The sequence below is a fragment of the Episyrphus balteatus genome, chromosome 2 (genome assembly GCF_945859705.1).
Source record: "Episyrphus balteatus chromosome 2, idEpiBalt1.1, whole genome shotgun sequence".
In the NCBI taxonomy this organism is placed as follows: domain Eukaryota; kingdom Metazoa; phylum Arthropoda; class Insecta; order Diptera; family Syrphidae; genus Episyrphus; species Episyrphus balteatus.
The window spans coordinates 6,954,104-6,981,311 of NC_079135.1; the positions used below are offsets into that span (position 1 = coordinate 6,954,104).

The 27,208-nt window shown below is 30.9% G+C and overlaps 1 protein-coding gene across 2 annotated transcripts; it reads left to right on the plus strand.

Annotated features, from left to right (window-relative positions):
• The first annotated feature begins 4,465 nt into the window (after nt 1-4,465).
• Nucleotides 4,466-25,667, plus strand: LOC129909778 (spermine synthase). 2 transcript variants are annotated; one of them, XM_055986849.1, is made up of 4 exons: nt 4,466-4,855; nt 16,326-16,437; nt 20,114-20,236; nt 24,339-25,667. In XM_055986849.1, the coding sequence occupies exons 1-4, from the start codon at nt 4,574-4,576 to the stop codon at nt 24,920-24,922; spliced, it is 1,101 nt and encodes a 366-aa protein (XP_055842824.1). In that variant the 5' UTR covers nt 4,466-4,573; the 3' UTR covers nt 24,923-25,667. The 2 variants fall into 2 exon arrangements, with proteins under 2 accessions (XP_055842824.1, XP_055842825.1); XM_055986850.1 differs by lacking the exon at nt 16,326-16,437 and adding an exon at nt 19,422-19,530 and having other exon boundaries at nt 24,339-25,657.
• Nucleotides 25,668-27,208: the final 1,541 nt, after the last annotated feature.

Here is a 27,208-nt window from a genome sequence, read left to right on the forward strand (position 1 = left end):
TTTTTATTCATCGTTCATCGGAGTTTTTTTTTTGCATTTCTCTGTTGCTATTGGATAAGAATGTCATAAGAGAGGGAATGTGTCAAAATTTGAGGAAAATTTTCAGGGGAGGACGGAGGAAATTTGGATAAAAAAGTTTGTTTGTTTTTGAAATTTGATGTGAAATGGAAAATGAACTGTGGGAAATTTATTTATTTCTTAAGGTCTGTTTACAATTCTGTGAAACGAAAAAAATAATAAAATAGAAGGGGTATTCATGAACGGTGTAAACTCTGGGTAAATGTGGTAAAGTGGTAAGTGTGTCAAAATTTTGTATGGGTTTGATAGTTAGCTTACCACATTTACCATTTCACCAGGTTTACCAAGAGTTTACACCGGTTGCATGAATAATCCTATGAAAAAACTTCTTTTTGACGGACATCTTTTTATTTTGAAATGAATTCTATTTAAGTTGTGTGTGAATTAGAGCCTACGATTTTGTTCGTGTATTTAATTACACGTGTACCCAATACACGTGTACACGTGTATCTAAAAAACGTTTACACGTGTATCTTATTTACACGTGTATTTATTAAATACACGTGTATTTATATTTACACGTGTAAATACGAAACAAAATGATTTTTTTGCTTTTTGGGGGTAAAATAAAAGTTTTTAAAACTAAACAACTGAAGATTATTGTGCAAATAAATAGTTCGAATTGGAAAAATAGTATTTGAACTTTTTGAAGACCTTATAAATAATTTATTCAAAAATGAAAAAGAATGATGTGCCTTTTCATTAAAAAAAAGCTAATAAATTTTTCCAAGATATATTTGCATATTGCCTACTGTGTCTTTCTCAGAAGAAAGTGTACCAACTGTTACATGTTTTTTTTTTTTTTTTGTTAATCACCGTTTATTTGAAGATCATATGGTTTACTAAGTTCATAGTGAAAGTGTAAAAGGTGTTTTATAAATAAAGCGACAAATTCAATCAAAATAAATTTTAAAATAAAACTAAAATATGAAGCCAAGGAGTTGGGTATGGCAATATGCCCACCGAGAAGGGACAAATGCCTACTGTGACTTATGTAGTTCACAACAAAACAACCGTTTTTCTTGTCCCGGTGGAACAACCGGAGCCCTTGGACGGCATTTAAAGGGACTCCATGGAGTCAATTTAATTATTTTATATGTTTTGTTGCTTGGTAGTCTAATCTAATCTGCTTTATTTTTTTACTTTTTAGTCGTATAATATTTGAAAGAAGATGATAATTTGCTTGGGTGGTATGAGCTCCCAAAGCCCCTCTCTTGCAATTTACCTACAAAAGCTTTTGCGATATTTAGAATGGGACAAAATAGATTTGGGGTGTTTCAACCCCCCAATGCCCCTCCCCTGAGTTCGGACCCCAAAATATTGCGTTGCAATCCAAACTTCATATGTGTACAAAGTTCAGTTCGATACGATAATGGGAATCGGGTCAAAATTTTTTTCCAAGATTTATATGGCTAGGGTTGAATGAGAATTTCCAATTAAATTTTCCGTGTAATTTCAATGTGTAAATCTAGCCAATAACCGCAAAAACCTGAACAATATCCTTTTCATTCAATATAATACATATTTTAGGAAATCGCCACCAAATCTACCTGTTCGAACGCTATTTACACGTGTAAATATAAATACACGTGTAAATATAAATACACGTGTATTTACAAATACACGTGCTTCGGCACGAATTATTTAAATACACGTGTAGCACGTGTACCTTAATACACGTGCAATAGTAGGCTCTAGTGTGAATTGCATTAAATATTTAACACCGTGTAAAATTTTTGACACTGTTGAGGTTAATAAAAAAAATTTCAGCTGTATGGATTATTGTTTAAAATTTTTTCTGAAATGATACTCCTTTTTAAAGCCTGGTACGCTGCTCGCGCTAAATTTTAGCTGAGATAAAATTCCCATACAAGTTATCGATAACTTGTATGGGAATTTTATCTTGGCTAAAATTTAGCGCGAGCAGCGTACCAGGCTTTAATAAAAAAAAAAAACAAAACAAAACCATCTGCAAAAAAAATTTAACTCAAATTTAACCAGGTCCCAGAGCCCAGTAAATTTTTAACAGCTGAAAATTTTGTATTCACCTCAATAGTGTCAAAAATTTTACACGGTGTTAACTATTTAACGCAATTCACACACGGCCTAAGCTTCGAAAGAATAATATTTTTAGGAATTTCTTAAAGCTTGTAAAAAATTCTAAACTTGCAGGGCTTCAAAAAAAAAAACGGATTTCGGGAACGGGAAAAACAATTTTCTGTCGCAAATTTTTAATTATTTTCAGCAGTTTTTATGTATTTCTTTCTTAAAGCCTGGTACGCCAGTTCGCGCAAAATTTTAGCCGAGATAAATTTCCCATACAAGTTATCGATAATTTGTATGGGATCCATTTTAGCTCAGCTAAAATTTTTCGATAATTTGTATGGAAGCTAAAATTTATCTCGATCAGCGTACCAGGCTTAACTAAATTGGCTTAAAAAGGTAAACAGTAAAAAAGTGAATATTTTCAAATGCATTTTTGTACAGTTTTTCGAGCTGAAAATTTAAAATAAATGATGCAGAAAGCTTATTTTTTGGTTTTAAAAACCTAGAAAAAAAAAGTTTTTCACTTTTGTAAATTTACCACTTTCTGCAAAAAGTGGTCATTGAAATTTAAAGTAAAAAAAGATAAAAGGATTTTGAAACAGAAAACTATACTTTTCGTTAATAAAAGAAAATGGCCAGTTTTTCGATAAAATACACCAAATTATTATTTATCAACAATAAATTGATAGCTGATAGTCGCAGAATATTTATGCAAAATTTCTACGTAAATTCCCGTGGAGAGATTGTTTGCCAAAGACCTACTACCAGTCAGTGGAGTAACGTAATTTCAGTTCAAACTTTGACATAGTCGACTTTAAAAATTTGAATCTTTTCCTCACAAATTCTCTCCGCTTCCTATGTGCCAATGGTGGGGTACAATAGATCTTACAGGTCACAGTGCATCTTACACCCCTAATATCAATCAATGTGCCAATGGATTGAAAAATCACGTACATTGGCTATACAGTGTAGTGCCCAATCACCAGGGTTCAAACCTCGGTCATAAAATTTTGGAGCAAATTTGAAAAAAAAGTAGGAGTAGGAGTAGATTTGAAACAAAAAAAAAATTAATTTTTAGGATATTTTTAAAATAAAAACTAAGAAAGTCAATTAGATTTATAAAAAATAATTATTTTGAGATAAATTCACATAGGACCAATTTATATGGTTTTATAAAATCATAATGCCAGTGGTGTTTCATAAAAATGTGTTCGCAATTCCAAAATAAATACTATTTCAATTTCAAACGATCCAATTCGGTTAGTTAGGTTAGTTTAGGTAAACAATTTTTCTATGTGGAAAAAGTGAAGTATGTAAAAAAAAAAAAAAATCGGAGCTTTAGAGTAGATTGTTTATTTCCCAAAAGTGGAGCAAATTTGCTCAGATTGGAACAAGGTTCGAACGCGCTACTAATCATGTTCCACTTTACATTTTCTAGAAATAAACATCAAAGAGACGAACGATTTATTAGCAATGGAACTCTATTGCCCTCAGAAAATTCAGTTCCCTTCGTGAGCATCATCCCTCTTTTCGCATCATCCCTCTTGAAAAATAACTGTGTAGCCAGGTACTTTGGGTAAAGTTTTCAAATTTGTGTTTTAATTTTAATAGCTGCGTTCCTTTGGAAATATTTATCTACTTTTTAGTACTTAAAGCTGCTTTGAACCACAGTACACATAATAAGGTAATATATTCCGAACGTTGTCAAAATTTGTTTGTCAAAAATGGGCACCAATCTGTCAGGTCGGCCTTTAATTTTTATATTTCAATCGCAGTAAACAGGAAATTTGTTTTTGTTTTAATTTATAAAATGTCATTTGAAAAAATTATAAATTGAAATAAAAACAATTTTCTTCGTGTTTCTTCGCGGAAAATGGTCGATAATTCTTGAAAAATTAGTGGTGTGCGTGGTTTTTCGGTTTTTGTGCGTTTTTCGTCGGTAATTTGAAGCAATTAAGAATTCAGTAGCTGACATTGGTCGCCAAATTGTCATGTTTTGACAATTTGGCGACCAATGTCAGTTCGGAATATATTACCTTTTTATGTATACTGTGGCTTTGAACTACTTTTTCAGTATAGCAAAAGTAATTCAAAGTAGTTTTAAGTACTAAAAAGTAGATAAATATTTCCAAAGGAACGCAGCTAATGTTAGTTAATAGAAGTATGTACTACGCCTTAATGCAAAAACTAGCTTATTTCTGTGTCCTTTTTTTTAACTTCTACTGTAAAGGGAAATAAATATCTCTCTCCACAAATTTCCTCTTCCAAATGAATTTTTCCCTTCAACCAAACCGGGTTAACTGGGAAGTTTTTTCTCTACATTTTGACAGTTCGTCTGAGATATCCTTACGGTAAAGTTATCGTAGTTCGGTCGCTCTCTTGTTTGGTGTGAAAAAAATCAACTTTGTGCAAAAGAAATTTGTGAAAAAAAAAATAAATTCCTTTAACAATGGCAGCTAATACAATTCTTTTCGATTTTTCTGTTGATCCGGCTAAAACCAAAGATCCCAACGAGCGTCAGGAGATATCGAAAATAATTCGTTCCGAATTGGAGCACATCTTCCCTCAACTCGAATTTGTCCACCACATGCCGACCGACGATGGCTATTTCTGTGTGCTCTCAGAAAATATGCAAACCATTATTACTTTCCGCATTTTTAGTCAAGGATTGATAACAATTAATGTGGAATATTATTTGGAAGAGGGCAAGGAGCAACTTTTGTCATTTGATGTAAATTATTTTGTTAAAAATTCTTTTTTTTTTCTTTTCTTTTTTGTTGTATTGAATAATAATTAGCTGGAAAACAAAATCAATTTTACCAAGGTCACAAAAGTGGCTTGATTGCTTGCAGCCTTCACCACACAATGTCAAGAGACATAAAAGTGTCTAACCGTTTCATTGGCGGTCACTTCTCGTTCTCATACCAAAAACAAAAAAGAAACTAAAAATTTTCCATCCCCAAAACCCATTCATTTGAGACTCGACTCAGTTCAGTGGTGTGGTTTATTGATTTTTCCGCGCCAAGAAAAACCACATGAGTTGAGTTGTTCTGCCATTATCATTCTTGGATTTTTTTCAATTTCTTTTTTCCCACGCATTTTGCTTGGTTACACTCTTGGCTCATTGGAGTGCAAAGCAGAGAAAACGATCAAGAAACACGGACACAAAAAATGAAGAAGTCGCACATGGTTTTACTCGCTTTCACGTTTTTTTATTTATTTTATTTTTATTTAGCTTATTTCTTTGAATTTTTTTTTGGAGAGGTTTCTTTGCTTAGTCACTGAACTGAACTACCTTCGTCTTGTGCCTTCCATCATCTTTCTCTATATTTCCATTCATCATCGTTTTCGTTACTGTTTTTGTTTTGATTTTTTTTTGTTTCTTTAATTTTGTTTCTGATAGTCAAATTATGCCAAGTGGATTACGCAATATTCAACGTTAGAGTTAAGGAACTCGTGACAAGATGAGAGACGAAAGAGAGCAATGTCCTCCTCGTTGTTTGTTTACATAATATCTTTTTTTTTTTATTCTGGATTTCTAATTTTGGAATTATTGAAGCCGGTATGATTTTAGTTTGCTAGGTTAGGAGGTTATATTTACTAAAATTGAATACAAATTTTGATGAACAGACATTCAATTTTGTTTATTTTAAAATAAATTAAAGAATTTTGGAGCCAAAAAAGAATGAATGAACAGTTGTATACTATACCTGGGTTCCGTAAATTCTGTTAACAGTAGAAATATTTGAAAATTAAAGTTTCAAGGTATTTTTTCTCATTTGAAATGCAAAATAAAACCATTTTAGTTTGCTAATAACTGCTCATAAATTTTTCCTATTTTTATACAAAGTTAAGGGAAGGTAGAGTAGCAAAGTAAGTTTCTGTTATTATAAAGACAACTACGATAAAGGTTTTTGAGCAAGTTGTTTGTAATAGTCTAGCATTTTATAGTAAAAATCTGATAAGTGAAAAGCAACATGGCTTTGTAAGAAAAAGATCTACTACAACTAATCTTCTTACGGCCGATTTCTTGACAGTGTCCTAGCGCTAGTACCGGTCCTAGTCCTAAAGTTAGTACTCAAATCGGTATCAACTCATTTCTTCATTCAAGTACTAAGCCCTAGAACTGTCAATTTAGGACCGAGTACTAGTTAGGACTTGGTACTAGCTAGCTCCTCAAAATCTGCTAGTACCTGGTTATTATACCAATCGTTAGTACTCAAATCATTACCAAGTGATTTCTTCACACAAGTTCTAAGCCCTAGTACTGTCAAATTGGTACCGATTTTTGCTTAGGACGTCCTAAAAGTTAGAACCTAAAAATCGACAGTCTAGCGACGATAATACTTCATTTGGTTGGATTTTTTGCATTTATTCCAAAATTTATTTAGCAGTTTTGAGATTTGGTGTCTTTTTAAATAGATACTTTTATTGATTTTTATTCTGATTTTGTAATTTTATTTTTTGTCGAAATTGTTCATTTTATAATTTTTTTTTTGTTGAAGAAAATGGATTTAATTTTTGATGCAGAATTGGTAAACGACATCTGTCCCGCAATTAAAAATGTTGTGGGTAGACTTTTTTAACAAAAAGTCGGCGCCTTTCACTTTTTCAAGTTAATAACGCCACTTGCACCGATGATTTCATTGAGGCATAATCACACAAAAAAAGACTGCACTTTTAAAAACTGTTATTTTTATTGAAATATAAAGGTACAAACGTCTAATACGGAAACTATTTTTTTATGTGCTAACTTAAAATGATACTTCTTCCGGCAGGCGACCTTCGTAGGAAATAGACATGACATCCCATTTTTGATGAATTTTAACTTTTTTTATTTTCATTTTTTATTCTTAGGTCTTCTTAAGCGTCACTATAATTTTTTTAAATTATTTTTTAAATGGTGATTTCACTAAATTTCAACGTTTTTTGTCTATTTTGTTTTGTTTGATTTACTGAATTATCAAATAATCTATTTAAAACTTCAAAATATTGTCAAAATGACAGTTAGACCAGTTTTATACGAATTAATTCTCAGGACTGCGTTGTGAACTTAGATCAGATCCTATAAATGTGAAGAAATGCTCAGGTACTAACTTTTCGTTAGGACCGAGTAACAGTGCTAGTACCGGTCCTAGCTAGACCGGGTACTAAGCTGGGCTAGTACTCATGTGAAGAAATTGGCCGTTAGCTTCTTAAATAAATGTTCAAATGCATTAGAAAAGGGTAATGAAGTTGAATGCGTTAACACTGACTTTTCAAATTCATTTGATCAACTTTGTCATAAAATAATAATAATAACCAAAGATCCTATCAGGTCAAATTAAGAAACTGTCTTTCAGATCTTTTCATAGCCAACTCTGGAGTCCCTCAGGGAAGTCACCTAGGCCCATTTTTATTCATTTTAGCTATAAACGACATAATCTCGTGCATAACTTCAAGTGATATTCTAATATTCGCTGATGATATGAAGATTTTTAAAGAAATTAAGTCTGACAATGACCGTATCCTTCTACAAAGCGATATTAACAGTTTTAATGTTTGGTGTGGAAAAAATGGCCTTTCACTTAACCCAGCTAAATGCCAAACAATTAAATTCTCGAGAAAACGAGTCATTAATATTTTTGATTACTACATCTTGCAACATAAGCTATGTCGAGTATTTAGCTTCAAAGACTTGGGTGTCCAATTTAGTTCAAATTTAGGATTTACTGAACACATCAATTTTATAGTAAATAAAGCGAGCTCAATGCTTGGTTTTATTAAACGTTGGGCAAAGGAATTTGATGATCCATTTGTTACTCTATCTTTATACAACTGCTACGTTCGACCCCATCTTGAGTACGCTTCTCAAGTATGGAGTCCTTTTTATGAAGTTCATAAAAACCGAATTGAATCTATTCAACACAATTTTGTACGCTTCGCTCTAAAAGGTCTTCCTTGGACCGATCCTTTCAACTTGCCACCTTATGAACATCGCATTCAACTTCTTCAGATACAAACTTTAGCACAGAGACGTGTAAATAATGATTTAATCTTTCTTCATCAGCTTATTAATTCCCAAATTGACGCCCCTGATCTATTAGCTTGTATTGGTATAAATTATCCGGGTGGATCTCACCTCCTACGAAGATTTGAACCTTGGCATATCGACTTTCATAGAACAAACTATGGTATTAATGAGCCTCTTAGTCGCATGAGTGAACTTTTTAACTTGAACCATTCGTCCTTAGACTTTAATTTGACGAAAATGGGTTTAAAAACATTGTTTCGAACCAGTGCTCCACAATCATGACTTTTAATCAATGTTTTAAATAAATTATATATATTGGATTTTTTGTAATTATAATTTTATAACTTGTAAAACTGACGGTATAAAATAGCAGCCAAACTGCAAGTATGGAAACATACGAAATTTAAACACTTGTAATTTTGTTCGTAATTATTTTGTTTTATATTGTGCATGTGGGAGGTTGTATTTTTTGTTTACTAACCACTAACATGCACTTATGATGACCCTCTGATCGTAGATAAAAGCTTGTACTAAGCTTACTACATCAAAGAATCTGAAGTGAAAAAAAATGAAGGTTTTAATTGTTTAATAAGTTAATAAGTAACAAGTAAGCCCCTTATCGTTCAGAACTTTGAAACTAAAAGTAAGTCAATTTGTTTCTTTTTTTCAAATGACATTTCGTTTGATATAAAATCAAAGATGACCTGGCAACGTTTAATATTTGCGAGAACCTTTTGCACACTTTTAATCGGTAATTTTTTTTTCCCTCTATTTCAATTTTGAGAATTAATACCGATAATTTATGATCAGAAGAATGATATTCAATGGTTCACCATTCCGCCACTTCTAGATAGAGCAACCGTGGCAATATGGTTTTTGTGAACTGGTATATTTCCGTACAAATCCGGAATTTTTGAATAATCTTTATATATAGCTTTAATTTTTCACAAAAGGTTTGCGTCGTATCCACCAGTTACAACTCTTCCTTATAACCATTTAGGAAAAACCTTAAAAAACGTAATCATGATTTTTCCAACCCATTATAGTTAAAACCTTAATATCTTAGAAGATGATTCCAAACGGTGTATTCAGTCACAAATTGACTCTTTTGCTGTTCTAATCAATTTAAGGACTTTAAAGAACTTTTGAATTAGATTGGAAAAAAATGTATGAGCTTATACAGCTGTTTAGCCCAGGAAAATTAGATTGTTTTTTTGTGTACAGCTTGGTGTTAGGGTGGTTTACAATCTGTAAAAAGTCCTGAAGTTTCCGGTGCAGGGTCGAGAGTCAACAGGCCAAAAGTCCTTAATGGACTATTGGCTCACTAGTGTGGGTGATAACTCCATAAATCAATTATGGACTTAGAACCCACCCAAGTGGTTCAAAAGTTCACACAAAATTCCTGTAGACTTTTGGCCAATCGATTAAAAATGTATAACCAATTAGGAAAGCAAAAATTCATAATGCGGCTGAATTCTCATATTCTAATTTTCTTCGCAATGTCTCTCCAAAATATTTATAAAAAAAGTGATCAAATATCTTTCAAATTCGAGTGAATTTTTCGAAAATTACTTAACAAGTATTCAAAACTGGAACAATCGTCAATTTTCGAAAGTTTCTTCATTAAATGTTCAATTGGTGTCTAGAAATTAGTCCAAGTGAAATAAGACCAACTTTCAAAAATTGGTTTTACTTTAATTTTCAACGTTTATAAATATACAATTATTCAAAAGCTTTTTAAAACATTTGAATAAACATTGAATACATTAAATGAAAAAATCCCGATTTGGCAATTGTATGATAATTCCGCACACCAAAGATGTTTATGTTATAACTCGGTAAACGCGAAGCGGAAAAAAATTTTGCCCACGGGAGAATCAATTTTGAGGTGTGTACATCATATTATGACACTTAAAATTTGTAATAGACCCTTAAAATTTCAAGTTATCGTCAATGTTTTCGGACTTTAACATTTTTTTTACTTAGTCATTTTTCGTTCAATTTAAGATGTTTTTGCAGTTTTAAAGAGAGGAATATCTGTTTTTTCTTTTTAAGTATTTTTTTATATCCAAACACCAAATTAGGTGTAGATTTTTTGGATTGAATCTCAAAGTCTAGCATTTCTTCAACGTTTTTTAGAATTCCTAGACCGCTTTAAGCTACATATATTTTAAGTTTTGCTGAATCGAATTACCTTTTATTTTTTTCTATTGGTTAGAAATTGTGGAAGCTATGATTTTTTTAATCGAGAAAGAAATTTCGACAGTCGAATGGAAAAGAAATAATTCGTTAAATTCTTAATTTTTGTATGTATCTTTTTTGGTTGCTCGGATATACATTTTTCAATACTGTTCATTTTTTCTTGCCCATGGCTACACAGACCCACAGCAAGAAGTGCCAGTACTTTTGAACGGACCTACCTATCTTTATGTATTTTGCCGTGCTTTGCCCAATTGAGTAAATTGAGCAAAAAACCCAAATTTTAATACGATTTTTATGATTTTTTTGGTATTTATCTACTCAAAATTTTTAAACTACTTCACAAAAGCAAATAAAGCTTAATTAACTGCGCCAGGCAAATCAGGCACACACACATATAACAAAGATTCAACAAGATTTTTGAGTCAAGCTGAACTTTTCTAAAAGTGTTTGTTGTGTGTAGCAGCAAGAAATGGCTTTTTTGCGGGTTGATGAAATAGGCAGATTAAGCTCCTCAAAATTCATATTAGAAGTAGGTAGCAAAATCATCTTTTAAGAAAATAAATTATTCGCTTATCACTCACGGATATTTTGCCAGGGCCGGGCATCCACCAAAATTATTTGCTTCAACTGTTTTCTCGCTTGTTAACTTTTTGACGATATTACAAGCAGTTTTCTACATACAAGGGATAACATTTTGTTGGATCTCGGCTTTTAAGTGTTCTCCGACTTAGTAAAGCGTTTTCGCTATTTTTCAGTTAAATTATTTATAGAACTAACAAAGTTATGTGTGATAAAATTTCAATTGGTGAAAATGACAACAAATCAGTAATGGGTTTTTCAACACTGTACATTTTGAAGGTACAGATAAACTTTCAAACTATCGGAATCTCACTTGTAACGTATAAGGAAGTACAAGTGTTTTGTATCTTTTAAATTAAACTTTTACAAAAATATATTTATAGCCCAGTCATTTAAGTCATTTTTAAGCCCAATCTGCGGAAAAATTCCTACTGGGCTGAATTTTGGTATACAGCTTAATGACGGCTTTGTTATGAAGATGTGAAAAATCGACATTGATATCGTGTCCGCGTTAAGAGTAATAGGGGTCAAAAGGTCACAAAAACTGGTTTTTCACGATTTTCAGCAAAACGGTAAGTCTTATCAAAAAATTTTCAATGCAAGAATTGTAGACCAGATTATTTTATATAAAAAGTGTCATGACACTTTTTTTCCTAAGACTCACCGTTTCTTAGGTATAACGATTCAAAAAGTTGAAGTTTAGTTGTAATCGTCATAATCCTATTCCTGAAAAAAAAACTCCTAACTGAAAAGTTCCTGAAATTTCATTATTTTTTTAGCTTGAATTTCGTTCCTCAACTGTTAAGAATATGGGAAACCAAAAAAAAAATGGAAATTTTCTCCATTTTTCCGATTGGGGCCCTTCTCCCGAAACCATTTCCCTGGGAATTTTTGTTTAGAATATTTTTGAATATATACAGGGTGTGCAATAGAGAATGGACAACCCTAAAACGGCTGATAGCTACACTTATGACTGTTCTAAAAACAGATAGAAAAAAGTTCTATCGCAACCAGTTCATAAAATATTGGCTTTTTTTCGTTCAGTGTATTTTAAATTTTATCATCTTGTGTTTTCGTTCACTACAACCACGAATGAATGAATTTTATTTATTTCTTTTTTTTTATAATTTTCTACAATAATTGTATGGGTACATAAATGCTTTAAAAACTGCAAAGCTATTGCACATTTTCGTAAAAAAAATTTTGAAATCTGTTTTTTGATGCAAAATGTAAAAAAAGTATTTTATGAAAAATTTTAAACACCTGTGGTATAAAATAAATCTATAGAAACCTAGGTGGCCATCTTTCTTAAAAATATTCTCCTTATACCAGAATATTTTTAAGAAAGATGGCCACCTAGGTTTCTATAGATTTATTTTATACCACAGGTGTTTAAAATTTTTCATAAAATACTTTTTTTACATTTTGCATCAAAAAACAAATTTCAAAATTTTTTTTACGAAAATGTGCAATAGCTATGAAATTTTTAAAGTGTTTATGTACTCATCCAATTATTGTAGAAAATTATAAAAAAAAGAAATAAATAAAATTCATTCATTCGTGGTTGTAGTGAACGAAAACATAAGATGTTAAAATTTAAAATACACTGAACAAAAAAAAGTCCATATTTTATGAACTGGTTGCGATAGAATTTTTTTCTATCTGTTTTTAGAACAATCATAAGTGTAGCTATAAGCCGTTTTAGGGTTGTCCATTCTCTATTGCACACCTTGTATATTTTCAGACATATTCTAAACAAAAATTCCCAGGGAAATGGTTTCGGGAGAAGGGCCCCAATCGGAAAAATGGCGAAAATTTCCATTTTTTTTTGGTTTCCCCATATTCTTAACAGTTGAGGAACGAAATTCAAGCTTAAAAAAATAATGAAATTTCAGGAACTTTTCAGTTAGGAGTTTTTTTTTTCAGGAATAGGATTATGACGATTACAACTAAACTTCAACTTTTTGAATCGTTATACCTAAGAAACGGTGGGTCTTAGGAAAAAAAGTGTCATGACACTTTTTATATATAATAATCTGGTCTACAATTCTTGCATTGAAAATTTTTTGATAAGACTTACCGTTTTGCTGAAAATCGTTTTTGTGACCTTTTGACCCCTATTACTCTTAACGCGGACACGATATCAATGTCGATTTTTCACATCTTCATAACAAAGCCGTCATTAAGCTGTATACCAAAATTCAGCCCAGTAGGAATTTTTCCGCAGATAAAACCTAAAATTACTGGACTATTACGAGTAAGAAAAAAACGACATCTTATATATAAAAATGAGTTCGTTTAGTGTGTATGGCCGATAAACTCGCGTTTGGCTGGTCCGATTTTGGTAATTTTTTTTTTGTTTGAAAGGTATTAATATGTAGATGGTTTGTATCAAAAAAAATAATACCTTTTCTCGCATCTTTTTATAGTTGTCAATTTGTACGAGTGAAAAAACACTCTCGCTTTTTAAAAATTTTAACTAAGCTTAGTTTGTAAAGCTTTCAAAATAATTAAAAAAGCCTGATTTTGAGTGAAACAAATAATAATTATTCGCCTTGTGACATTAAATCCACATATGGACTGCACAAATAAAATGTATATTCAATCTCTGATCTTCATTGAGGACACGCGTTTGATTATTGCGAGTAAAGCATTGGCGCAGTTAGGATTGGTTGTTCCAAATCGTGCAGACCAAGATGTATTTGATCAGAAATACTACGCGAAAGGCAATACAATTGTTTATTCAATTAAAAGTATTTGTGCAAACCAATGTGCCGATCTTAAAAGATCAACAAAAGTATGTGTATGACACCATTATGGAAGGTGTCATTAATCAGATTTATGGTTTGTATCTATTATATTATATATATTTCTCCTGTGCGTTTGGTTGTGACCCTACTTCTAAACGACTAGACAGATTTTTCTAAAATTTTGTGTGAAATGTATGTGAAAAGGTCCATCAGACACAGGTTTTGTTTTATAATTGGACCCGGAAGGTGGCGCTATTTCCAAGTTATACACTGAGGGAAAAAACAACTTAAAATCAACGAAAACCACGTTGATTCAACTATTTATCGGAATGAACATCTTTACTTTAAAGTGGTTTGCCGTTATAAAACATCTTTAAACCAAAGTTGTTTCAACTTTGAAAAACGGCATCAATTTATTAAAAAAAAAAAAGAAAAAAATTGGCAGCCACTGGGGATCGAACCTACAACTCTTGGATCTCCAGGCGAATGTTTTAGCAACGTGCTATCTCGCTGTTGAAAATAAGGGTGATAAAATGCAACAAAAGCTGAAGTCCGACAAAAATAAAAAAAAATTCTTACGTTGTTTCAATTTTAATTTAAAGATGTTTCATGTTAGTTTTTTCAACATTAAGTCAACGTTGAACGTATTCATTCGAGACAAGTTTTGTTTCATGATTGGACCCAGTAGTTGGCACTGTTGTCGTTTTAGGAAAATTGTATATTTTGAACGAACGACTGGACAGTCGTTAGTGGCGCTGTTGTCAAGTTCTAGGAAAATCGCATATTTTGAACGAACGACTGGACTGATTTTTGTGAAATTTTTTGTGTCTGATAAAATTCATTCGAAACATGTTTTGTTTCATAAATTGGACCCGGTAGGTGGCGTTGTTGCCGAAGTATGTATAGACAAATTTCTTATTTTTGGAGTCCGAAAGACTGTGTGATAAGGTCCATCCATGTTTTGTAAATTATAATTGTATTCGGTAGGTGACGCTGTTGTCAAATTATAGTTAAATCTCCTTCCATATTTGGAGTCCGAACGGCTGTATAGACTTTTATGTAATTTTTTGCGTTTGATAAGGTTCATTCGAGACAGGTTTTGTTTTATAGTTAGACCTGGTACGTGGTGCTGCTGTCAAGTTATGAGCAAATTCAATATTTTGGGTTCAAAGAGCTCATATTCAAGGCTTATAAAAACAAACATGATTTAACTCTTTAAAATGTTATTTCCTCAATTAAAATTGTTTACCACTAAGCTATCTCACAGTTGAAAATTGGTATGATAAACTAAAACTTAAAATTTGTTTAAGTTGTTTCAACTACCAATTTATTAATACAATTTCCGCATTAATTTAAAATGATTTAATCTTTTTAAGAAAATATTTTAATATTTAGACGTATGCATAGAATTAAGACGGAATCTTTTCATTTTAAGTCGTTTTCTTTACAATTTACAAAAAAAGATCGCTATTTTTTGGATTTCCTAAATAGCCACAAAATATCAAATTTTAGTAGCGATTGCAAGTGATTGAGAGGAGTTCGAGACACATAAGATTTTGTTTTTAAAAACATTTTTTTACTATTTGACGCAAAAAAAACCGTGCCAATACCAGAAAAAACAGTGGCATGCATACAACATACATATCCCCTGGAAAGCAAAATTATTATAACTCCATAGGATCTGTTAAGGACATAGCAGCATTTTGCTTTCCACTGAAGATTTATGTTGTTATACCTACCTTAATAATAATATTAATGAAACTTGGTGCACACCCCAATTAAAATTATAATAGCTGTCAAACAATTGGTTTGCTTTTTTTAATACTTTATACAATTGTATGTTTGTGCTCCATATATCAATATGTGGCCCGATTTTTTTTGTATTGGAAAAGGTTAACACATTACAAAGCAAAAAATTGGAAATAAATACTAAAAAATGCGGAACGAAGTCCGCCGGGTCAGCTAGTTTTATATAAAAATATCGTCGGTTCAAAGGAAAAACTCACTATCTGCTATTGAAATCGTGTTAAGTTAGTGAGTTTTTCCTTTAGACCGGCGATATAATAATGAAATGTTATATAAAGTTCCAGTATATCTTACAATAAATAACATATAACTTTGTTGTACACGAATCACTGAATTCAATTGTTAAATAAAATATAATCAAATCTTTCAATCCTATTAATAACATTAAAATAACTACCTGCCCACCAACCAACCCGTGCAGATCAATGAACTGAATAAACACACGCTCTTAAATTCCTTAGAAAATGCAATTAATATTTGTGTTTTATTTTTATTGCATTGGCTGAGTGCCAGAGAAGTTTAATTTTTTTTTTTTTGTTTCGTATAAATGGTGCAATGATTTATTTCAAAATAATTTATTTCTTCATGCTAAAAGTAATTTTTATCATTATTTTGTATGAAAATCTCTCCAAAGAAGCAGTTTATTATTATTTTGTTGTATTTTTATTTTTCACAATCACTCACAACTCATTAGAAAAATAAAAAATCCTTTTTCTCTTAATCAGAGTTCATTAAAAATAAACTTAACGATACCACGCATATTTCAAAAAATATTAATAATATTTTTTTTTATATCCTAGAGTTTATATATAAAATATATAAAAAAAAGAATTAATTTTTAAACATTACAGACCATCAGAGCTATGGAACTTATTTTGCGAAAAAAACTAGATTCAATGCGTTCGAAGTATTTACCGCCGGTTAAGCGTGGTGGATATATAGATATTTACATGACTAGTTCAGGTCAGCAAAAAATTAAAAATCAATATTGCAACAAAAAACAAACAAACAAAAAAAAATATATCCACATACACATTATTTATCTTATAACAAAAAAAAAGCTGATATATCTTTTAGTAAAAAAAATATAAAAACCAGAAAACTAAATAAAAATTTAATTAAAAATGCAATTAGAATTTTATTATTTTTTTACGCTGTACACGACCCTGTAAAAATAATTGATATTTAAGTTTTATTTTTTTTTTTCTTAATTTTCTTTGACCTTTAGTTAACACTCTATTCGTGTGTAGCTGCAATAAACAAGTAACTTAAAAACTCAGTTGCTACCGCGAATAAATCAGTTACATTTAAATTTCACTACGTGCCTTTCTTTTAAGTTTATCATTTATTAAGAATACTTTTTTCTTTATTAATTATTTTCGGTGGTTCCTTTTTTTTAGTATTTATCAATGTTTGCATTTAGTTTTTATATACACACAAGAAAAATAATTATTTTATGATTTATTATATTTATTGCTAGTTTGTTTAAAAATAATTAAAAATTAAAATAAATAAAATAACTAAAAATAAACATAAAGATGTGTACAAATCTATAAATACCTACCCTTTAAAAAACGATGCCTATTTAGCTAGCTCGATTTTGTAAATGCTCTTTTTTAACCGGAGTTGTTGAGTGAGTTGGAATTTACTTTCCCCCTTTGCATGTAAATTCGAATCATTTTTTTAAAGTTTTTTTTTTTCTGTTTAAGTTTTCTTAATTCTATCCTATGTTTCTGACCATAATGTTTTTAGTTTTTGATAGAATTGGAATTATTTTGCATTGAAATAGTAAGAAACTTTTAGTAATCATTAAAAAAAAGTCAAATGTTCATTCTCTTTCAATTCAATTCATATAAAATGATCAAAAATAAAAAATTCATAACCAAACAATAATATTTTAAAGTCATTGTGCATTTTCATTTTCAGATGGATCCTTCTAAAAAAAAAAAAAACATTTATCATTTAATTTAAAAATCTTTTTTGAGGAAATTTTAATACTACAGCGGATTTAAATAATTTTTATAGTCTAAGAGCCCACAGCAGATTTTGGGATTGGAGGTTAACCAAAAGTGGTTTGGTGTTAGTACCCTGATATAGAATTCAAAAGCCTGGTAGGTTTTTTCCACATTACCCTGGCAGATAATCAGAAAAAAAAATACATTCATTACAAATATTTGGGTTCCAGACGTTTCATTTGGGGCTTGCGCTCAGCAAGACGTCTTTGGAATCCTAAAATGCATTTTTCAAAAAACAGCTGAAAAACTTTTGTTTTAAAATATATTTTAATCAAATATTTGTCTTACTATAATAAGATTATTATCTTCTGATATTGTTTTGTTGTTTGTTGTTGTTAAGAAATTTCACAAGAACAAGTTAATAAATTCTGAGATTCCTTAAGTTGGTCTTTCAGCATACATATTTCCTTTGACCATTACTTTTGGGGCACCTTGTATATAATTTAAGTTTCATAGATACTTTAAAAATTTTCAATACCTGTTTAAAATAATTAGTAATTAATTAATAAAATTTTACCGAATGGGTCACTATGGCGTATGTGGAACACTTTATATTGAAATATTTAAACAATAAGTAAAAACATGACCTATTAAGAAAATAAATAAATATTTATAAGTGCAATTTCAATTGAAAGAATAAAATAATTTTGCTTTTATTAGTAAAATTAGTTTTGACCTTCCATTCAACCAATTTTTTTGTAATCTACAAAAAGCGATAAAAGCGCAAAATTATCACAAACTTTTCGATTGGAAGCCTTCCTCATGAACGCATTCTCCCGGAAGTTTTCTTTCACAATAAGTCTGGATATATTCTTAAGGATTCAGCAGAGTAACATTTTTTATTAATTTACGGTTTTGTAAGTTCAATTTTTTTTTAAATCGTAGATAAAAACTTATATATGAGCTGTAAAAGAGAATCCATTTTTCACTAATATAATATTTGAACTTTTCTTTAGAGTTAAAAGTTAAAGGTTTCCGTTAAATCTCTCGAAACAAGGCCAAAATTAACGGTATCTGCATTCGTTTATTTTGTGTTTGCTAATTTTAATGTTTTTGAAGTATGTATGTAGATTTATGTCCTATTATTTCTATCGACAATTTTGAAAAGCATCTACACAGTTTCAGGATTATTTATCTATTCTTCAAGCAGGTGGTAGAAAAGCACTTTGCAATTACTTTCTTGTTAGTTTGGTCTTTAGACTTGAAATGGAAAGCTCAGAAGTATAGCAGTCCAGATTTCCATAAAACCATCTGGGAATCAAAACCAATACATCGGCGCTGTTGTTCTTATTTCAAGTTGTATATAAATAATCGTTTGTACATAGTTTCTATGAGAAAAATAAAATGTTTATATTCCACATACAGATAGAAAGTTGGGATTTTGGGGTTTGTAAATTAAAAAATATTCTACCATATAGTCTAACAATTATGTATCCAAAATAGTTTCAGTACCATAAATACAATCAAATTCTTAAAACGCAATATTATGGATTGCGAAGTAGTAGAATTACAATTACAATAAAATAAATGTACTAAATCATATTTGTTTCTTGAAACAACAAGTCAGTCGTTTCTAAACTAAAATCTATAATCGCAACATGGTACTGTAACTGGCTAAGTAAAAGTTATAAGGTTTTGCTAAGAAACAAATAATTAAGATTCTAATATGTCAAAATTGATAATAATTATCAATTATCCTTTCATATTCCCCATTTACATTATCTATCACTATCACAATACCTCCCCCATTATTTTTTCAAAAAATTAACCATAAAAAACATTCTACTTATAAAATAATTATATACCATAGAGTAATATTTTAAAACCCTAAAACATAAACTCTCATAAATTCATTATTGAATTTGAAATTAATTTAAAATTATTATTTTTGTTTCATGTTTAAATTCGTATTTATATTTATTTTTTTATTAGTCATCCAAACGACTCGAAAATACCTTAGCAAAGAAATTAAAAGTTCACTCCGGACAAGTATTACCCCCATTGAAACGAGGAGATGTATCTAGGTATTTTCCATCAGCAGGTAAATCAACTACTATCATCTTAATACTCTGTAAATTCTATCTGTAAAAAAAACAAATACTGTACTATTTGTCTTTTATATAATTTAATTGTTTATTTATTTTATGTTGTTTTTGTTTTATTTTATTTGTAGAGCTAAATTATTTCAGTTAACATTTCACATTTAGGTTTCATTGTTGTCTCTATTTTTATTATTATTATTTGTTTTATTTTGTTGATGTTTTAAATTTTTATAATGAAAAATGATCCCTCTCTGAAGCACACAGTTGAATAAACTTCCTTCCTACTTGTTAATGTTGATAATAGTTTTTTTTTTCTGTTTATTGTTTATATTTTAAATAAATACGCTTTGTTGTTATCTATATTTTGTTAAATGTTTAAAATTTTACAAACTAAAAACTAAGTTTTTTTTTATCAAATGAAACAAATGTGAAATTTTGAGTGATTAATGTTTTGTCGTCTGTGTGTGATTGCAACATTTATTATAAAAAAAATATTAAACAATATAATACAAATAATGCATTGTTTTTAAATTATTTTAAAATTTCAAAAGAAAAACTTGACTTAATAATATTTTATTTCAGATGAACGCATCATCGAGTATGATATTGATTCTTTGGTGTACGAGGAACGTTCACCATTTCAAAAAATTCAAATTCTACACTCGAAGACTTTGGGCAATATGTTGATTTTGGACGAATTGCAAAGTAAGCATATCAGCATACATATAAATTATTAGCATTAAAAACCTTACAGCTTTTTTCTACAAAAGCGATTTCTTTGAGTAAGGCGCTTTAGAACGATAGACTGTTTCAGACTTTTCTATTTATTTACTGGGCTACAGATCTGTGAATACTATATAAAGAGGAACTGGTTTCATTTTTTTTTTTTTTGACTTTACAATTTACATCATTCAATTTTTCCTTTAAAAAAATGTTACTCATACGCCAGAGTGATTTGTGTTAAACTTCAAAAATTAAAAGGTTTTTAGATGAACTTCCTTGTATGACAGTATTGAAATAAAGGCGCAGAAGTACTTTAAGAAAAATCCTCCTGCTGACACCCCCACTTTTTTTTATGTATTTGCTCTCGGAACAGACGAATTTGTCGAAAATGACTCGCAAGATTCTTTGTAGAATTTATGAAAACTCATTTTTATAATTGAAGTAGAATGAAAAAAAAAATACATAGGTAAGCAAAATTAGTTTTTGTGTCACAACCCACGCCAACTTTTGTTCTTTAATTGGTTTCTCAGAAACGACTAACACTATTTTAATGAAATTTCAGGGTTGGTTTCTAAAGAAGCATTATCTACAATTTTCTTTTTTATCTGGGAAAACACTGATGTTTACCGAAGCAATCCGAGATATAAAGCTTTAAAGCACCTGTTCATAAAAACCAATTAATGTTGTTTTGATACCATAACTCTTCTAACCTTTATTGTTTGTGGAGTGGTTAAAGTGTGGTTCTGGCCAAGAAACACAAAAGCTGTGATCAGTAATCTTCTTGGTAATAAGAGACTGTTGGTCTGAACCTACTTTGGCCAGATACCTACATTTTCTTAGTAATGTAATGGTATGTTTAGTGGCAGTAACAATGCTGAATGTTTGCCCTTGCCCAGTACAACAGTCGTCCGCGTAACGACCGCCTATTTTTTTTAGGTTGCAATCAACAGCATAATGAAACAGCCTTCTTGCAAGGTACTTGATCTTTTTTATTTTAAAAACGGGGCATATGGTAAAAAAAACGGGGCATATGGATCTCATAGTGCATTCGTGGATGGTTTTTCGCCACGCATTTCTGGTCAATGAAACAATAACATTTTCTACTCCGTGCTGGAAGAGTTCCCCAGAATTCTTCTTAGTTGGAACATACTTAGTTTTCGAGTTTGATAATGTTAATAATTTTCAAAAGCATTTTCTTTCAAACTTTTACTGTTTTTACGAATTCTCTTCTTCTAATTAAAAACTAATTCATATCAAGTTTCTCATCCTACCATGTTATCCATTTCACTGGTTGACATTCTCTTATTAAGTGCTAGTGCCTCTTCAACAAACATTTCTCATTTCCACAGCACACGTGTTTTATTTCAATCGATTTTAATTATTTAGAAGGAGAAGACTGACAAAACTTCACCTTCGATTGAAAAGATACAATCATCATGAGGAAATATCATCACACACATTTGAAAGAAAGTCGCAAGTTCAAGGTCTTTTTTGTATACATAGTGCTTCATTACGCCCCTGCAGTGTTTTTGGAATAGTTTTCTTGTTTTTTTTATACATATTTTCTCTTCGAAAAGCACATGATGCATCCATTAGACGACTATATGACAAGGAGGTATTATGTAAAGTTCATGGTCGATAGAAAAAATATATACTTACATATTTTTAGAATGAATACTCAGCCTAAAAACGGAAATTAAAAAAAAAAAGAATTCAGGAAGAGAAACAACAAAAAGAAATAAAATACCAACAGGTTGGTATATATTCTCTAAGGGTTTGGCAAGATGGGTGTTGTGGGTGGTGGTGAGTAGTTTTCTTTTTTTTTTTTGTGACGTTCATTTAGTGGCAACAGTTGCCTGCTTTCAAAAGACACAGAATTCATAGTTTGTGAATTGGAAAGATCCTTGAAGAACTAGCGATTATATTGTTGAATGTAAAAGAGCCAACGGGTAAAGTGATACAATTTTTCAAAAAGCTTTTGATTTCAAGAATATTTTGAATCTTGCTACAAGCAACACATTAATAAATTACTCGTTAATTGAAAAAACAAAAGCTTTTTAAATTGAAAATATATATGAAATGCATTAGTGAGTCATAAAAAATAGGTTCTGTTGCTATTAATAGTTTTATTAATGTAATAGATATGCAAAATCATTACCAAGGGTGAATTTTCATGATGGATTTTGAACAAAAGTAACTACATTCCATCTCTCTTGTGGCCATTTTAATTGTGATTAATGAATGGTCATAAATCAATTTTTCGAATGCAGTATTTCTAGCTAGACTGCATCCGTTTTAATTCCTATGACATTGAACATTTAGATTGACCTTTAAATAATGTGCAAATGGATTCCAGTATCATGAATTAATCGATATTAATTCGATATCATTTGACTTTGTTGTATTTATTGTTGTTGATGAACTCATAAGCATACATTTAACAATTTTTTTTTAAATAAGGAAACTCATTATTTTTAAGGCCATCTTCCTAAATTAAACAGGACCAGACGAAAATGACATTATTCTTCCTTCTTTCCTTACCTGTGTGCAAATGATGAATTTTAAAATAAACAAAAAAATCACTATCTTATGCAAATGTCCTAGTATCCTTGCAAAAGTTTAAAAGTGTAACATTTCTTACACCCTTAAAACTGACTGACAGCTTTGTAATTTTTTATATAAAATGTCCCTTTCACTTACCTACTTAAAGTGGTGCCATGGAAATAAATTTTGAAGGAGATACAGGATTTCAAAATAAAATCCGGGGAAAAAAAATATTCCGTCGAAAGTAAAATTCCCCTGGAGATTCACGATAGGGCCCAATGTTCTCCGCATAACTCAGAATTTGAAGAGACTTGAAAAATTTTGCCACTGGTGTTGACTTCTGAGTTGCGCACAATTGCTTCAAGTACGATGTTAAAGAGGTTGCAATGTGAGGTAATGTTCTGGCCGACATTCATGGAGCAGCGAAAATTCTCCATGGTCATCCTGCAAAAGCGAACGAGTTTGGAGGGGTTTTATCTAAAATCTATCAGATTGTGAAGATTTGGTCGATGGTAGATTAACGTGGCCTTAAACCACACTGATAGGGACCGATCAGATCATTGGAAAGATTTTCTAGGTAGGCGATCACACAATATAGCCGCCAGAATTTTATATGCGATGTTGAGAAGTCTTATACCTTTGTAATTGGTGCAATTCATGCCGAGTTTTTATTCATTTAACATAATTTTTTCCGACCATGTACTAAGGCTGAGTTGGTGTATGCTCGTGACCAGATCATCTCCATCAGCTGTAAGCATTTCAGCTGATAGGCCATCTGCACCAGCAGATTCATGCAATTTTAGTCTTGAAATCGCTGTTTTCACGTGGAAGGATATTTTTGCTGTCATCCTCCAAGAACAATGGATTTGTCTGGCCTTAAGCGGAAAAGTGGGTATCTTTGCCGTTTAGCAGTTTGCGAAAGGTTTCTTTCCAAATCCTCAGCACAGTGTATGTACCTCCTGCTATATTCCCTTTTCATCACGACAGGCTTATTTTAGTCTGATATTCTTGTGTAGGTTATATCACTTTTTGATAGAATTTTTCTAGTTTAAATTGTTGACTCGCAGAATCTGTCATGATTTATATATCATCAAGTCTCTTCAATAATTTAAGTAATTGAGGCATTTCAGTCGTTAAGGTCTTTGTTTTTATCAAACAAAAACTGCAGTTGAAAGAATCAATACCATACCAACTAAATTCATTGTTATATCATATTTGACAAAAATGGCTTAGAAGATGTCTCGAATGCATAACTTAACCTATTAGTTGATAAAGTACGAGTCCTACGAGTTCCTAGAACTGATAAAGCTTTAATGTTCTCTTCTTAAAATGGACAACCGAAAATGTCAGTGCCTACCTAAATTGGAACCCCCAATTGGATAAGGGCAACATTTTTCCTATTATTTCGTCACGTTTTGAGTGAAATAGGTCATATTTTAGCATAACTTTTGCATGCTCTCTTGTCTGAACTACTGAATTTTAAAAACCATACCACTTCAATTTGAATGCTAATAATTGCTCTTTATTTATTCTATTCCAGATATTGCTGAATCTGACTTAATTTATACTGAAACTCTGATGTGCCGTGGTACTGAAAACTATGAAGGCAAAGAAATTTGCATCTTGGGTGGTGGAGATGGTGCTCTTCTCTACGAACTACTCAAAGAAAAACCAAAACATGTTGTTATGTTAGAAATTGACGAACTTGTCATGCAGGCATGCAACAAGTATCTCAATTCGATTTGTGGTGATGTCCTTGAGAAGCGAAAGGGCGACAATTATGAAATTGTTGTTGGCGATTGTGTTGACTATATGAAACGTTTTATTGCCGAAGGCAAAAAATTCGATTATGTGTTTGGCGATCTCACAGACATTCCAATATCGGATACACCAATTGGTGAGTGCTGGGACTTTATACGCACAATTCTCGAACACTCGTTTAAGATTTTGAAGCCCGATGGAAAGTATCTGACTCATGGCAATGGAACTAGTTGCTTGGAATCTTTGAAACTATTTGAAGATCAGTTGAAATTACTCAAACCGGCTGTTAAGTATACAACTTCCAAGGCATTTGTGCCGTCATTTATGGAAGAATGGCTCTTCTATCAGGTTACTTTCGCTTGACCAGTTAAACGTAATCACAATTATTTAAATGAAAGCAGCAGCTATAGCAGTAGTCCAAATAAAGACTCTAAGCGAATAAGATGACGACGCCGACGACAACAATTATTAGAAAACTCCAAACCAAAATCAGCACAATTTCACCATCTCCGTAATATAATTTACGGAAAATATTTTATTTTGTAGTTGTAGTTACATTAAATAATTATTATTATTATTATTTAATCCTTAACAAACTTCCGCCGACTTTATTTGTTAAAGTCGTTGCCTCGAAAGCATTTAATTTTTAATTAAAAACAAAAAGTTATGTTGGTGGGCTTATCCCCGCCAGCTTTAGAAAGGGAAAAAAAGAAACCAAATGATGAAGAAAAAAAAAAGATTCCTGATTTATTTATAGTTTAAAAAAAAAAAGTTATATTTTGTTGTGTGTGACCGCCAAAGAGGCTAAATTGCCGAACTTATGTAATTTATTAGTACAAGTTAGAAGTAATAGTTTTGTTGTTTTTTTTTTATATAATTTAACTAAACCACATTTATGTATTTTGTTTTTCTGATTTTTTTTTAGTTCCAAGTTATATTTGAAATGAATTTTTATTTTAACCATTTATTGTTCCTCTTAGATTTATGAATTAATATTAAACACATGTGTCATAATATATTATATATTTAATTATATAAGTTTAAAATCAAGATTACAAATTGCAAATAAACCAACCTTTGGACCTGTCGTAAGCGTCATATATGCTAAGTGTTTTTATTGATCTCCACTGGATTTTATGACCCCAACCAGAAGGGACAAGTTGATTAGACTTCACTGCTAATGCTGTCTTTATTTTTTTTAAATACATTGAGAGGAAAGTTGCATATGAGACCCAAATGAATAAAAAAAAATAATGTAAATGCAGGTACGTGGTCAACAATTATAAATCTTAAACGCGATAAATGAAGACACTTCCAGGACAAGTAAAGCCTTAAATATTTGGCCTTATAGCGAATTCCATTCGTATCGTATCGGGGGTTTAGTACGAATGCTGAAAAAACAATCACAGAATCCGGAAAATTTCTTACAAAATGTCATTACAACGCCAATAAATAGACTAGCATTTTTACTTTCTCCTCCAAGTATGTAAGCTATTGTTATTCGTCTCTTCCAGCTTTTTCTCCATACTCTATTGAATACCAACAATTCCACATTCTTGTTGTGCGGCTGAAGAACGAATCTCTCCACTTTACTGTGCGTCCGAAATTTAATTCGAAGGTGAACTGATGGGCATTTTTAGAAGCGCCAGTATTACGGTTTCGGTTGAAATATTTAAGGGTAGGAATGCAATGCCTATCTTTATGTGAAAATCCTCTTTTTAAATGTCATTTTGTAACAACACATTATTGTTGTTAGAATAGAGTACCGCCTTTGCCAATGTTGCATTTGACTATATTGTTATTATTCATTCATATTTTTCAAAATTTCAAAACCTCTTACTTTCTAATTAATGTTTTCCGACTATAAAAGAAGAGCCAAAAATAGAATTAAATCACTTTCGACTTGACCAGGAAACAGTCAGGTCAGGATATTACAGAGGTAACATTTACCGCTTTCTATCCTTTGCTACTTTTCTGAGAGTATTATTGTAGTGTATTTTTCCTCTTCTGTAATAACTGCGAAACATCAACCGCATAATAGCAAAGAGAAGGAACACTTCAGTAATAATATTCAATAGAAGTGGTTCCAGTATTATTGTTAAAACTTCGATTGTTAAATAAAACACATTTTCTCGGAGCCCTTAAAATAAGACATTGAAATTTGCGATGCAGGATTGAAAAAGAGTTCCTTCATTTTTTTTTTTTTTTTTGGGTATCACATAAAATGCAAGCAAACAATAAGGGTCAAAAATATATTTACCACTTAGTTTAAAATATTTTTGATCAAAGTACATATTTCAACAACTCTTTTTAGTTTTACCTCAAGTTTTTTAGGGTTCAACTTGAGGACGACCAAACAAAACCATTATAAATGATGCGCAAGTTATAAATCTATCGAAAAATTGTGACATACAAAATAGGTTTAGAAGAATAAAATTTGATAAAAGATTAATTAAAGTGTAAGTTTAAATTAATAAAAAAAAAAATTCTAGCTAAAATTACATAGCGATTACATAATCCATCTCTTATTCTGAAAAATTAATCTTGATTCAAAATAAATAAAAGTTCTTGTACAGGGTGTCCCAAAAGTAATGGATCAAACGAAATATGCTGATAGGCCAACTTAAGGGCTCTCAGAATTTGGTAACT